At 45.1% G+C, this 15,198-nt stretch overlaps 1 protein-coding gene across 4 annotated transcripts in view; it reads right to left on the reverse strand.

Moving 5' to 3' along the window:
* The window catches only part of PGAP5 (Per1-like protein PGAP5), a 54,876-nt gene that overhangs the window by 2,565 nt on the left and 37,113 nt on the right, over positions 1–15,198 (reverse strand). For all 4 annotated transcript variants that reach the window (XM_070530986.1, XM_070530985.1, XM_070530984.1 and 1 more), the window contains exons 7-9: positions 12,395–12,463; positions 4,694–4,816; positions 3,383–3,523 (exon numbers count right to left, since the gene is read on the reverse strand). In XM_070530986.1, the coding sequence (XP_070387087.1) occupies positions 3,383–3,523; positions 4,694–4,816; positions 12,395–12,463 (333 nt within the window). The remainder of the gene's footprint in view (positions 1–3,382; positions 3,524–4,693; positions 4,817–12,394; positions 12,464–15,198) is intronic.

Below are 15,198 nucleotides of genomic sequence, written 5' to 3' on the forward strand. Positions count from 1 at the left end.
ATGAGTAAAACAGGCATAAGAATAACACCATGTCTAACTCCACAGAACTTCAGGAACTACACGATGTTTTACCTAGCATAGAATAAAACTATATCTGTTTGGCAAGAGCTGGATGGTTCAACATTATAACTCAATTTCACACATACAAGCAAAGTTACAGCATATCAAAAGCAGCTGGGAATGGTAAACTGTCTATTGAAGCTACCTCTGCCTCTCTAATCTGGGAACCATTAACATGCAAATGCATAGCTTCGAGGTAAAACACCAGAAATAGGCACTCTACGCACTGAAGACATTTTTAGGCATTGAAATCTAAAAAAGGCAGTTATAGGCACTGTTGGAGGGAAGCAATGCTGGACTGCTTCTTAACCCTTAGTATGTGTTCATATGTTAGGAGGGCCAATGGCCACCAACAGAAACTGACCCTTGCAACATTTAACACCCGAAACCTCTCGAGTGAGGCTAGCTTAGCAGGACTCATTGAGGAACTATCCGACATTGTTTGGGATATCATCAGCCTTAGTGAGATTAGAACAACTGGTGAGGCTTATACATTGCTGAATAACGGACATGTCCTCTGCTATAGAGGTCTCCTAGATAAGAAGCAATACGGGGTAGGATTCCTCATTCATAAGGACATAGCGGGCAACATTGATGAATTCTCAGCATTAATGAGAGGGTAGCTGTAGTCGTAATCAAACTTAATAAGAGGTATAGATTAAAGGTAGTACAAGCCTGCGCTCCAACATCCAGTCGCAATGATGAGGAAGTAGATCAGTTCTATGAAGATGTTGAATTAGCGATGAGAAAAGTGCAAATTCAGTATACTGTAGTAATAGGCGACCTCAATGCAAAAGTGGGGAAAAAGCAGGCTGGTGAACAAGCAATTGGCAACTACGGCGTCAATTCTAGGAACACTAGAGAAGAGATGCCGGTATAATTCACAGAAAGGAATAAGCTTCGAATAATAAACCCTTTTTTCAGGAAGCAAAGCAACAAAAAGTAGACCTGGAAAAGCCCTAATGGTGAAACAAGAAATGAAATTTATTTCATACTTTCTGCTGATCCAAGCATAGTGCAGGATGTAGAAGTGATAGGTAGGGGCAAAGTGCAGTGATCATAGGTTAGTGAGGGCTAGGATTCATCTCAATTTGAAGAGAGAAAGACCAAAATTAGTCAAGAAGAAACAGATCAATCTAAAGGCAGTTAGGGTAAAAGCAGACAAATTCAGGCTGGCAAATACTTGCAAATAAATATGCAGTCTTAGAACAGAGAGATGATGATGACATAGAGCTAATGAATGAAACCGTAACTAGGCTGGCTTCCGAGGCAGCAATTGAAGTGGGAAACAAGGCACCAAGGCAACTACTACGCAAGCTCTCCCAAGTAACAAAGGACCTAATAAAGAAACGACAAAGAATGAAAGTTTCCAACTCAAAAGATAAGATAGAATTTGCGGGACTGTCAAAACTGATCAACAAGGCGAAAATAAGTGATATTCTAAACTATAACGTGAGAAAGACTGAAGAAGCCATAAAAAATGGATGCAGCCTGAAATGGGTGAGAAAGAAATTTGGCATAGGACAAACCAAGATGTATGCACTGAAAGATTAGCAGGGTAATATCATCAGCAATCTTGAAGGCATAATAAAAGCAGCGGAAGAATTCTATACTGACCTGTACAATACCCAGAGCAGGATAATGAACAGGATACAGAAACTCCTCCTATAACTAGTGATGAGGTCAGAAGGGCCTTGCAAGACATGAAACGAGGAAGAGCGGCAGGAGATGGAATAACAGTCGATTTAATCAAAGATGGAGGAGACATAATGCTTGGAAAACTGGCGGCTTTTTATACGAAGTGTCTGTCGACTGCAAAGGTCCCAGAAAGCTGCAAGAATGCAAACATTATATTAATCCACAAAATGGGAGACGTTAAGGAATTGAAAAATCATAGGCCCATTAGCTTACTCTCAGCATTAAATAAAATATTCACCAAGATAATTTCTAATAGAATAAGGGCAACACTGCACTTCAGTCAACCAAGGGAACAGGCTGGCTTCAGGACGGTATACTCTACAATGGATCATATCCATGTCATTGATCAGGTTATCGAGAAATCCGCAGAGTACAATAAGCCCCCCTATATGGCTTTCATAGACTAAGAAAAGGCATTTGATTCAGTAGAGATACCAGCAGTCATAGAGGCATTATGTAATCAAGGAGTACAGACGGCTTACGTAAATACCTTGAATATCTACGGAGATTCCAGAGCTACCTTAATTAATTCTAAACAAGAAAAATTGGAAGATACCTATAAAGAAAGGGGTAAGACAGGGAAACACAATCTCTCCAATGCTATTCACTGCATGCTTGGAAGAAGTACTCAAGCTATTAAACTGGGAAGGCTTAGGAGTAAGGATCAATGGCAAATATTTCAGCAACCTTCGGTTTGCCGATGACATTGCTCTATTCAGCAATAATGCAGACGAGTTACAACAAATGATTGGAGACCTTAACGGATAGAGTGTGGGAGTGGGGTTGAAGATTATTATGCAGAAGACAAAGATAATGATGAATAGTCGGGCAAAGGAACAAGAATTCAGGATCAACAGTCAGCCCCTAGAGTCTGTGAAGGAGTACGTTTACATAGGTCAATTAACCACAGGGAACCCTGATCATGAGAAGGAAATTCATAGAAGAATAAAAATGGGTTGAATCGCATATGGCAGACACTGTCAGCTCCTGACTGGAAGCTTACCCTCATCATTGAAAAGGAAGGTGTACAATCAGTGCATTTTACCAGTGCTGACATATGGGGCAGAGACTTGGTGACTGACAAAGAAGCTTGAGAACAAGTTAAGGACCGCATAAAGAGCGATGGAACGAAGATTGCTAGGCATAAAGTTAAGAGAAAGAAACAGAGCGGTTTGGATCAGAGAGCAAACAGGTATAGATGATATTCTGACATCAAGAGAAAAAGATGGAGCTGGGCAGGTCATGTAATGCGCCGGTTAGATAACCGTTGGACCATTAGCGTTACAGAATGGGCACGAAGAGAAGGGAAATGCAGTCAAGGACAACAGAAGACTAGGTGGAGCGATGAAATTAGGGAATTCGCAGGTGCTAGTTGGAATTGGTTGGCGCAGGACAGAGGTAATTGGAGATCGCAGGGAGAGGCCTTTGTCCTGAAGTGGACATAAAAACATGCTGATGATGATATGTTAGGAGGGTATGGTGCATAGGCGCAGAAAAAGCAAATGCATTTGCCTAAAATTATGCCTCTACATGTCAACCAGTGCCTTGTATAACCTGCATATTTTGGTTGTTGCTGAATGGAAAGCAAAACATGGATGCACAATAAGAGCTTGAGATCCCTTACAAGAGCAAAGCTGGGGTTTCGCTTGTTCCTCCAGCTTATTGATGGCAGTGTCCATTCAGGTATGGTCTTTCGGTGAATCGTCAAACAGCCATGATGGGTGTGACCAGTAAAAACAGCACGGGGATTTAGGCTATCCAGGAGCTACATAAATTTCATAAAAGAAAAATCAAAATGAAATTTTTACGTACTCAAGAAATACCAAAAAATACCCAAAACACAATGATTATAAACAAATGTTTCCCTCACAACACTTTTAAGAATTATTAAGTCACACACATGCACAAAAACAAACATTAATTATTACTGTACCGATCTCACTCTAAGAAATAGCTTGCACTAGCATAATAATAATAATAATAATAATAATAATAATAATAATAATAATAATAATAATAATAATAATAATAATAATAATAATAATAACAACAACAACAACAACAATAATAATAATGACGACGACGATGATGATGATGAGCAAGAAAACAAGCATGCCGGATGCTGTTAATAAGTAGAGGCACAAAATTCTTTGCCATTTTGTCTTATTTAGAAAATCCTGCAGTGTCAATAACTACAAATATACTGAAGCATGCAAGCTTTGCATCATAGGTCACTGTGAACTCCCTCCCTCTAGACAGATTTCCCTACCCGAGACACAAAAATTTGGTATAACATTATTGTGGCTATTAAAAATTAAAAATTAAATTATGGGGTTTTACGTGCCAAAACCACGTTCTGATTAAAAGGCACGCCATAGTGGAGGACTCCGGAAATTTCGATCACCTGGGGTTCTTCAACATGCACCTAAATCTAAGCACACGAGTGTTTTCGCATTTTGCCCCCATCGAAATGCGGCCGCCGTGGCCAGGATTCGATCCCACGACCTCGTGCTCAGCAGCCCAAGACCAAAGCCACTGAGCAACCACGGCGGGTTTTATTGTGGCTATCCAGGAATATCTTTGCTTAGTTCTGTAGCAGTGCATGTAACAATCACATTCTGTACAGCATTTAATTGCTGCATGCATGTATACTGGTGACAATCCATGAGGCAGCATGATAATGCATACCAAAATGTGGAGCTTGCTTAGGTGCTCATCATAGGCAACTATGATGACTTCAGTTCATCAATTGCTGGGCAGAATTTAATAATTCAATGTCACTTTGGCGTAACTTCTCTCAAGGACATCTTTACTTAAGCTAGATATTCCTTTTGGCATTTGACAAGCAATGACAATCACAAGATCATTTTTTCATTTGTAGAAATTGTAACATCAACGTTACATAGTAAGAGAATTGATGGACATAGTTTCTTACCAGTGATGTTGCCTCTTGTGATAGGCACTCCCAGTTCTCACGAAACAACTCTTCTTTTTCTGCTGCAGATGCAGCATCTGGTTCTGAGCAAGCACTGTCCGAGCTCCTATACAAAGGAAAGTGCTGCAACAAATGAACTTTACTAAGATCCTAGCTTAGGCTTGCAATGCAAATTGATTCAAAGCTAAGGCTTGGTTCCTGTTTTGTTTGTTCAATGTTCATTGAATTAATCATTATATAATGCTGTTAGTGTGAAGTGATCAATTGTTTGATTCACAGGGTTTAGCACCCCAAAGCAGTACTAGGTCTATGAGGGAAACCATATTACAAGGCACTGAATATTTTGACTACTTGGGGTTCTTTTACATGTGCCTAAATCAAAGTACTTTCCTGCATAATTTCTGCATTCATCGAAATGCAGCAGTCACGGACATGATGTTACATTTCAACACCATAATGGAGTTAATTAAACGTTTGCCTCGTGTCAAACCACCACACCTCTTATCCAGACGATGACGCAGCAGGGACACTGACAGTTCAAGGGGGCTCACCCCACCATTACCTGGAAACCTGAGCAAAGGATGAGCAGGAGGGGGACGACGAAGAAGAACTGAGAGGCGCAGTTAATTAAACGTTTGCCACATGTCAGACCACCGCACAGCCTTTCCAGATGACAACGCAGCGACACTGACTGTTGAAGGGCGCTCACCCCACCATTATCTGGAAACCTGAGCAAAGGGTGAAAGGGAGGGAACCATGACAACGAATTGATAGGCGCAGTTAATTAGGCGAGTCAAATCACCACCTATCCCTCGGCACTTACCCAGCCATCAAGACAGCATGTAAACCAGCTGTTGCAGGGTTCCACGAATGGCCCTCACCAGCCTGAGCGAAGAAATAAGGGGCAACGACGAACAAACTAGGTGTCGCCGATTGATTTCTTTCCACAGATTCCAAACCAGTTTCTTAGGAGGTGGAGTTACTGAGGGTTATTGCGAGCAGGGGCATGATATCGCAATGAAATTGACAATGGTGATTTGCTGCTGGACAGTCTTCAGATTCCCTAGTCAACTCACCTAGGGAAGACGATGGTATTAAAAGCAGATACTTTTCGAGAGTGAGGACAGAGGGTCCTGATGTGAACTGAGATGTTTAACTTGCTCCTGCATCGAGTGGGCTTCAGTACTGGAGCCATGTAACTAAGCTAAATAAACCCTTTTTCCTTCATTTTCTACAACCTGACACTGTAGCCAATGGGCTTGGTGTATTCCATGCCCCAAATGCCACCCTAGCCTCTACAGACTGGTTGGTAGCGGTGAGATCAAGAAGGCAGTCCTCATGATCTGGGATCGGTGGACCATTGTACGTGGCTCCGGTAGACCGAACTTCACAAGATTGAGGGAAACTATGGATGGAAGAGCGACTTCTGTGGATCCAGGATCAGCAGACCTCCTCTTCGTGGCTCAGGGAGGCACAACCGTGGCAGTGACGGCGTGGAGTCTTGGACGACTCGAGGAAACTGGAAGGAGAGTAGCAGAAGGCAGTTCCACCATCTGGGATCGGTGGACCTGGAAACGTGGCTCAGGGAGACACGACCTTCGCAAGCTCGAGTTGGGCGAGTGCTTGAGCGACTACGTTTTGCCAGACGATAAGGACAGGGTTCTATCGGGCAATGAGCTGAAACTGATCGCCACCGGGTGAGCTGGCAATACAGGGTGTTAGAGTTGTAGGACAATCCCAGCGCTGATATCCAGCTGTTGGATCTGGAGGACAATCCCAATTACTGTCCCCCAGATTTTGGACCTTGCCATTGGGTGCGGGAGTAGGCCAAGGTTGAGGAGGACTTTGAGATGAAAACTGGAGGTTTATTTACATTATTTACAGTGATAGTACAAAGAAATTAACAGTCATAAAGTCATTATGGGCCGGCAGTAACTTGGACGCTGCGGCCCGTGGCAAGAAGCTCTAAAAAGATGAATGAATGAATGCTCTCTTGCTGCTCCCGGTCTCTGGCTTTTAACCCCTTCGGTGTCTCGAAGTCGCGTCCCGTTCAGCCAATCGGCGAGCCCGCTCAGGTGGCGTCATTTTCGGCCAATGGTAGGCGCCCGTGCGAATGTAAGTCACACCCAGCGCAGAAGGTCGCTCCGGTATTGCCTTCCTGGTCTGCAACTGCCGTCACAAAGGCGGATGGGGGAATTGCTGCCAGGGCTTCACGGTGCATTACAGCCGTCTTGCCTCGCGGCTTGCAAGCGCACAGCGGGGGCAGGCGGTTTGTTCCCGAGCAACCTTTCAGAGCCGCAAAGCAGCTTTGCTCGGGACCCACGTTACCTGGAACAGTGCCAGGCTCCCGCTACACTTTCGGGAAGAGTCAAGCAGTGGGACAACAGCTCCACATGCGGCGCACTAGGTGGGGGACGCCAACTTGTTTGCATGTGCCGTGCCTCGGGAACGTGGTAGATGTGCTTTTGTGCTCCTTAATTAGGTGTGATGCGATTCGATGTGGTCTGGTGAACCCGAAGGAGGCTCAGAAAAAGGTCCCGTATCTAACAAGGGGCAGTTGTAGTCGGCTCTCAAACAGCATGGATATTACAGTGTTAAAGAAAGACGAGCTGTTGCCCCTTAGCAACAGAGCTCGGTATGGAGGTTAACCATAGGTTGAGGAAGCCCGGAATTCATGCGGCGATTGATGAAGCGGGTTTTGATAAGGACAAGCTCACAGAGGACTGGGAAAAGATATGTCACGAGAGGAAAGAAAGGGAGGGAGAGAAGGAACGCAAGATAATGGAGTGCGAGAGAAAAGGAAGAGCAGAAGAGACGAAGCGCGAGAAGGAAGAGAAGCAGAGGCAGCATGAAATTAAGCTTGCGGAAATAAGACTAGACATCACAAGATTAAGGTGCAGGGCATTGCCACAAACAGAAAGCGTGAAAATAACAAGATTGCTTCAGCCGTACAAAACAGGTGATGACATCGGTCTCTACCTGATTAATTTTGAATGGATTGGTGAGAAGCGAGCATTTCACCAAGACACATGGCAGGAGCGGTTGTTTGAGCTGATGCTGGAAGTAGTAGTGCAAATCATGGTCTGACTGAGCATGGACGAGGCAGGCATGTACAGTTTGGTGAAGGCGGGTTTGCTCGCAAAATACAAGCTCTCTGCAGAAGAATTTTGGGAGGAACCGATTTCCTCGACCAAAATTCAGAAAGAAGGTCTGGCGCTGGGCTACAACACGGAACACAGTGCAGAGAAAGAGGATGAAGTAGCTAGCTCAAGAGGCATAATTAAGCTGGAGGAGGAAATTCTTCTGATTTCCTCGATAGAAATTCAGAAGCATATGCAGGCGCTATGTTGCGACGTGGAACACAATGCAGAGAAGGAGGCTGAAGTAGCTAGCTCGGGAGACATAGTTGAGCCGGAGGAGGAAATCTTTCCAATTTTCCCTCCCGAAATTCAGGACGACAGTCAGGCACTGAATTACGATGAAGAACTAAGCGTGAAGAATGAAAAGGAAACAGCAAGCTCGGGAGGCAAAGTTAAGTCGGAGGACGAAATCTTTCCGATTCCCCCAACTGAAATTCAAGAAGTTTGTCAGGCCAAGGAGCCGCCAACGGAAAGAAAAGAAAGGCACATGGAACAGCACACCTGAAACAGTGCCAAGAGAAAGAGGCGTCACAAATTCAGAATTGCAGTAGAGAAGACAATGCGGCCGAGTAAATCTAAAGCCACTAAACCCTTGTGGGGAGCGCACAGAAAGATTTAGAAAGGCGCATTTGTCAGTTGCAATGTCCTGAGTCAGAGCGCATCCAAGTTGTCAGACGAGGTTGAAAAGAAAGCGACATTCGGCGCGGAGGAGGACAAAAGCCAGGGGGCAATTATGTTCACCCTCGTTTAGCTCTTTTCGATGTGTAGCCTGTCTGACAGGGGAAAATGCGGCAGTCAGGTGACACAACATGGTCATACCAAGCAGTGCCTTCCAAGGGCAATACCAAAAAGATAGGTGGACAGAACGAAAGGTATCGGGGCTCTTCAGCGAGGGGAATGACATACGTGCCTTTTGTATTACTGGGTTTACAAGTTTGACAGGTTTACAAGTTTCAAACCGCGCCCACCTTGAGTACGGTTTAAGGAGACAGTTTTCGCGTGCAAAATGTTTGGAAACTGTTCTTTCGATATGTCATTTTTTTTTAGCAGATAGGATTCATTTTTTTAGATACGCTTGCACCGCCAAGTCTAGGTTATTTGTTAGAAACCCGTAGGGCACGCTTGAATCACAGTTAACTTTTCATAGGTGTTCGCGAGATTTTTTTTTTCTTTGGAAGAAGGACACATTATTTAGCGGAGCTGCTGTTAACTGCAGGATTTAGAAAGTATTAGTACTGTCCCTTTGAGGTGGTGTTTTGCTCGGACACAAAGAAGCTAAGCGTTGGTGCGCGTCTTGCACGTGTGTTACCAGACAGCAGCATTTTAGTGTCGCTTAGATCATGCGCGGTAGAAGTTAGAATTAAGCTCGAATCTTCATGAAATTTAAAATGCGTAAGTTACGCAACGTGTTTTGGTTCTTTCATTAGTGCTTGTCCTTTGTGGACAAGGGAAAGACAGTGTTAGTGCGTGAGTCGCACGAAAGTTGAAGATTAGCGGAGCCAAGTCGGAAAATGTAGATTGCTTGAGAAGGAAGCTTTGTCTTCACGGCCTGTACTTGCCTTGCCAGACTTCTGCAGAGAATGCATTCTCTGGTGTGACGCCAGCAACTGTGGTCAAGGTGTCGTCCGTGCCCAAATTAACGAAAGTGGTGAAGCACACCTTGTGCGGTACCTCAGTAAAAAAACTGACACCGCAAGAAGAGGCGTTAACACCTCAGAGAAAGAATGTTTTGCATGGAATGGGCAATCCAAAAGCTAGGATTCGATGTTCAAGGGGCTAAATTCATGGTGGAGAGCGACCATCGCCCTCTTGCATGGCTGAAGCAAATGTTGGATACGGGAGACAGACGAGATGGTTGCCTTTGACCGGAATCAGAATGCAGACAAGCTGGGCCAGTGCCACAAGCTCAGAATTTTCTTCTAAGAAACGTCTTTTGTATGTATTGCTAGTGATGTTAAGTTAGGTAACCTGTTTCTGTCTTGTAGAGAGCTCACCACGACTTGAAAGGAGGAAGACAGAGAGAGAGATAAAACATTGTAAAGCAATACGGGGATCATAGCATCTGGCAAGCGTGTCGCTTGGGCATGCCGGTGAGTGTGTGTGGGTGCCTGTGTATTCCCAAGGACATGGACACAATGATGCGAGGCTGGGCCCTCGAGCTGCCATGTGACATCAACCATCACAACTAGAACAATCCTCGAGGCCGTGACCGAACATCGACGCTTCGGGCAACCTGACATCCGGTCACCCTCAGGTCGAATCTCTCGGCGGTGGAGGTGTTTGTTACGTCTCAACACCACAACGGTGTTAATTAAATGTTTGCCTCATGTCAAACCACCGCACCTCCTATCCAGACGACAGCAAAGCGAGGACTCTGACGGTTGAAGGGCAGTCACCCCACCCTTACCCGGAAACCTGAGCAAAGGATGAACAGGAGAGGGACAGCGACGAAGAACTGAGAGGAGCAGTTAATTAAACGTTTGGCACATGTCAAATCACCGCACCTCCTATCCATATGACAACGCAGCATAGACACTGACGGTTGAAGGGCGCTCACCCCACCATTACCTGGAAATCTGTGCAAATGAGGAAAGGGAGGGAACCACGGCAACGAATTGATAGGCACAGTTAATTTGACGAGTCAAATCACCACCCATCCCTCGGCACTCATCCACCTGTCAAGACAGCATGTAAACCGGCTGTTGCAGGGTTCCACGAAAGGCCCTCACCAGCCTGAGTGAATCAGGAGGGGGGAAGGGGGCAAAGATGAACAAACTAGGTGTCACCGGTTGATTTCTTTCCACAGATTCCAAACCAGTTTCTTTGGAAGCAGAGTTACTGCGGGTTATTGCGAGCATGGGCATGATATTGCAACGGCGTCGATGATGGTGATTTACTGCTGGACAGTCTTCAGTTTCCCTAGTCAATTTGCCGAAGGAAGACAGCGACGGTATTAAAAGCAGATACTTTTTTGAGAGTGAGGACAGAGGGTCCTGATGTGAACTGAGACATTTAACTTGCTCCTGCATGGAGTGGGATTCGGTACTGCAGCCATGTAACTAAGCTAAATAAACCCTTTTTTCTTCTTTTTCTACAATCTGACGTAGTAGTCGATGGGCTTGAAGGATTCCATGCCCTGAAGGCCACCCTAGTCGCAACAATGAGTTGAATGCAAGACCGCGTGCTCAACAACACCATGCCATAGCCATGAAGTCATGGTGCCAGGAAGTGGGAATGTATGCTTCATATGTTATGGAACAAATATGAGAAAATACCTCTGCTCCGCCATTTATCCACTAGGGCAGTTGTCTAAAGAAACATACGTAACTCACAGACACATTCAAGCACACAATAAGGGTTATACATAAACCAATGCATATTTCTGTGAGGAAGTGACATGTGAGAAACCTGCTAAGCCAGTACACTTGTAAAAGTGGTAAAACCACTAAATCATCATGGTTAAACTCTATAGAGAAGCTGCCTTGAACAGAGAAGGCATTCTCTGTGATTGTGCTATTACAACCCATTCAATTGTGAATAATCTACCACAGGCATGGACAGCTATGTCTGGTGATAATAATCTGCTTTGACTTTTATTCAGCAAATCAGCCTTTCCACTTGGAACTGCTAGAGCTAATGTTGTTGCCAGGCCAGTTTCTAACTGTTTCGCACATTACTAGTAGCTGGTTCAACATTAAGACTAGCACACATCGCCAGTTTTCTGGTGCTTCATGAACAACAACAACAACAATCAACATAGCAAAAAGGTCTGCGTGCATCTAGAAGGCCCATATATTACAACAAATTGAACTACTACATCAGGATTCATGCCCTTTATCAGAATTTTTTGGGAGAGGACGGATAGAGTAAGTCACCCTTCATTTTTATTTTATTAGATCTGCCCTTTTTCTCCCGAGTATTTAAGAACTCTCTGCACTTTTGTTACTTTGATGAGAAGTTAAGTAGATACCTTATGGTATGTACAATACACATTTTCAACACGCAAAGTCTGGGCATAGTTCCAGGCCAATCTAATCTTTGAAGAGGGCATTTTTGGTGAACTAACTCTGGTCTCTCCAAGTTTTAAGAAACTGCCAGCAGAAATAAAATTAGGCAGCAATCGAAGCTTTCAAAATGTTTTTATGTTACTGCATTTTGCACATTTATACAGAATACTTTTTTGTAAAAGCAATACAATAACTTTTTGTGCCTTCTCACATCTTTCACACAACTATCTTTCACAGATAGCTGTAAAAAACTAAAAAAACTTTTACACTTAAAGACAGGTCATCACACATACACATTTTGCTATCATCGATTACGTGACTGCTACTTAATTTGAGATTTTATTGCATTTTTTTTAATGCTCTGCAATGCAAGTGATTTGGGCATGCTGAAATGTGCAATGCACTTCGCAGTTTACAAAATCTGTGGATACATATTTGCATAAGCACAATAACCATAAGAAGTCCAATTTAAGAAGACTCCGTGCGAAGAAATGATATATTTCAATACAATAGAAACAGCCTGTCAAGAAATATTACACCCCATTCTCACCTACCATAAGTACAACAGGCCGGCCATTTGTCTCTAGCATGTCTTCCTTTTGGCAGCTCTTCTCCTGCATAACCTACACAGAAGCAAACAAAAAAATCCTGCCTTAGTCACACACATGCTGACATTCCAGTAAGGTAGACATATGGTTGATGATGTATAGTTTTTTGTGGCGCAAGGGCCAGTCATGGCCAAAGAGCGCCAAGCAATGGTGTTATGTACTCGGTGATGAAAATAACAACAAAGGGTAATGTGGCTGTCTATGACGATATACCGTGGCTGTATAGAGGCATAAGACCAGAATTAAGATATGAACATGTTAACATAATGACAATGGCTTGTGAGGTGTGCTGTGAACGTAAAAGGTATACCATAAAGGAGTGAAATTCTAAAAACGTATATATGCCAGTAGCACTACTGCCTCAACGAGGTCCGTATGTGAAAGGGCCCAGAGGCAAGTGCTATACAAAGCGCTGCTTTCGCAGCAGGGGCCTCTGACGAGAGGCCGTGCTACGAAACGTGTGGGCCTAGTATTTGAAATGCGTCAACATCCTGTAAAAAATTAAAAATGGATGTTCTGTTAAAAAGTGGGTCAGCACCAAGGAACATAACCGGGTGTAAAGTAATATGCTGTCGGTAGGCTAGAGGGAAGTGTGTTTTCCTCTGAGATTCCGCTTGCCGACACTTCAGCAGGACGTGGAGGACGGTCAGTGTCTCACCACATTTACAGCAGGTTGGAGCTTCGCTACCGGTCACTAGATAAGAGTGTGTGCCATAGGTATGGCCTATCCTAAGGCAACAGAAAGTGACCTCAGTTCACCGTGTTTTTGTTATTAGTGCGTAATTCACTACGTGTGGCTTAATTCAATAAAGTTTATTGGAGGTTTCAGCATCCCACATCTGTTGCCAATGACTTCTAAGTTTTTTGCGCAAAAATGGTTTTAAGTCCGAGGGTGGGATACCTATGGAAGGGTAGCCAACTTTCGTTGTAACGGATTCGGCAATTTCATCAGCAAGCGTGTTGCCCCCGATGCCTTTGTGCCCAGGCACCCTACATACTGCTACATGCATGTGGTATTTGACTGTTTGAACGAGGTGCGTGGGCACCATCACTCGAGAAATGAGGAGGAAGAACGAACTGGGTTCGCGCTGTGAATCTAACTGGTCAGCGCTGTAACCGCTGTTGTAAATATAACCTGTAAATAGTTGCTCATCTTACTGACTCTTCCTTCGCATAACATTGTGGTGGAGGTGGAACGTTTCCCATCCTCGCCACAGAGCTCCGAAGCGGCCACACCGTTGTCTTGTCAGGCATGGCTTCCGATAGAACCACCTTGTCGCCACTTACACCAGCGGCGCCAACCGCAATGTACGTTACGGTTCCAAGTTTCCGTGATCCTGGGACATTCTCTGCTCAAAATGACATTGACGTCGACGACTGGCTCTACATGTACGAGCGTGTTAGCCAAAGCCACCACTGGGAGCCTACCATCATGCTTGCCAATGTGATCTTTTATCTGGACGGGACACCGCGTGTCTGGTTTCGCACCCATGAGATTGAGCTCTCCAGCTGGGACATTTCCAAAGAGCGGCTTCGCGACCTATTTGGCAAGCCGTCAGGTCACCAACACGCTGTGCGAAAAGAGCTTGCCACCCGTATCCAGGCGTCAACTGAATCGCATGTCTCCTACATACAGGAAGTGCTCACGCTTTGTTGGAAATTCGACGAGCAAATGACCGAGATTGACAAGGTGGGCCATATCGTAAAAGGCATCGCGGACGACACCTTCAATTTGCTCGTCTATAACGATGTTTCTACCGTTGATGCAATCGTCAAAGAATGCCTCTGCTTCGAGGTAGCCAAAAGCCGCTGCGTCGTCCCACAGTTTTCCCAGCTCCCAAACACTCCTGCCCCGTCCTCTTGCTCCGCTCTTACCGCCATACGACCATTTTAAGAGAATGTCACACGTATCGTTCGCTGTGAGATTGAAGCGGTGAGACCTTCCCCGTTGATCCACGACTCCCTGACGGCACCTTTGACCAAATGGCCCCCACTATTTCCGTTATTCAAGCAGTTGTGCGGCAAGAAATTGCGTACCTAGGCATCCCTACTGCTTGCTCTGTCTCCGAACCTGATTCAGCACCCATTCTCATGACCACAACCTGTAATGACCAGTATTTTGTTCTCAGACCACGCAATCCTGCTGAATGGCAAACCCCAGACGACAAACCGATCTGCTTCCGCTGCCACCGCATTGGTCATGTATCCCGCCACTGCCGCACTACCTGCATGCCGCCGTACTGGAGCTCATTCCCTGCTTCTTGCCCATACGCCGAAGCTCGCCATTATTCACCTCGCCATCTGTACCCTACTTCTGATGCCCCTGACAGCCGCTCCTCCGTGCGATTGCCGTCACCTCAACGCCATTGCTCCCTTTCACCCGAGCCTCGCCGCTTTTCCTCGCCAAACCAACGGACGGAAAACTAGGCCATGCAGCTCTTGGAGGCAGCGCTGCATCACGTTCGTCCTGTCCAAATCCTCCATTGACGCTCCTCCCTAACACGAACCCAACTGAAGTAGACGTAGATGGTGTTCCGCTGACAGCATTAATTGATACTGGAGCCCAAGTGTCTATAATGAGCACTAACCTATGTCGTCGCCTCAAAAAAGTTCTTACGCCTGCCATCACTCGAGCCGTACGCGTCGCCAATGGCACCACTGTTGCCATCAGAGGTATGTGCACTGCTCGCATAGGAATTGCTGGCCACCAAGTTCCAGTCCTGTTCACCGTGCTGACCAGTTGCCCTCAT

This window comes from Dermacentor albipictus, chromosome 1 (genome assembly GCF_038994185.2).
Source record: "Dermacentor albipictus isolate Rhodes 1998 colony chromosome 1, USDA_Dalb.pri_finalv2, whole genome shotgun sequence".
NCBI classification, from domain to species: Eukaryota; Metazoa; Arthropoda; class Arachnida; order Ixodida; family Ixodidae; genus Dermacentor; species Dermacentor albipictus.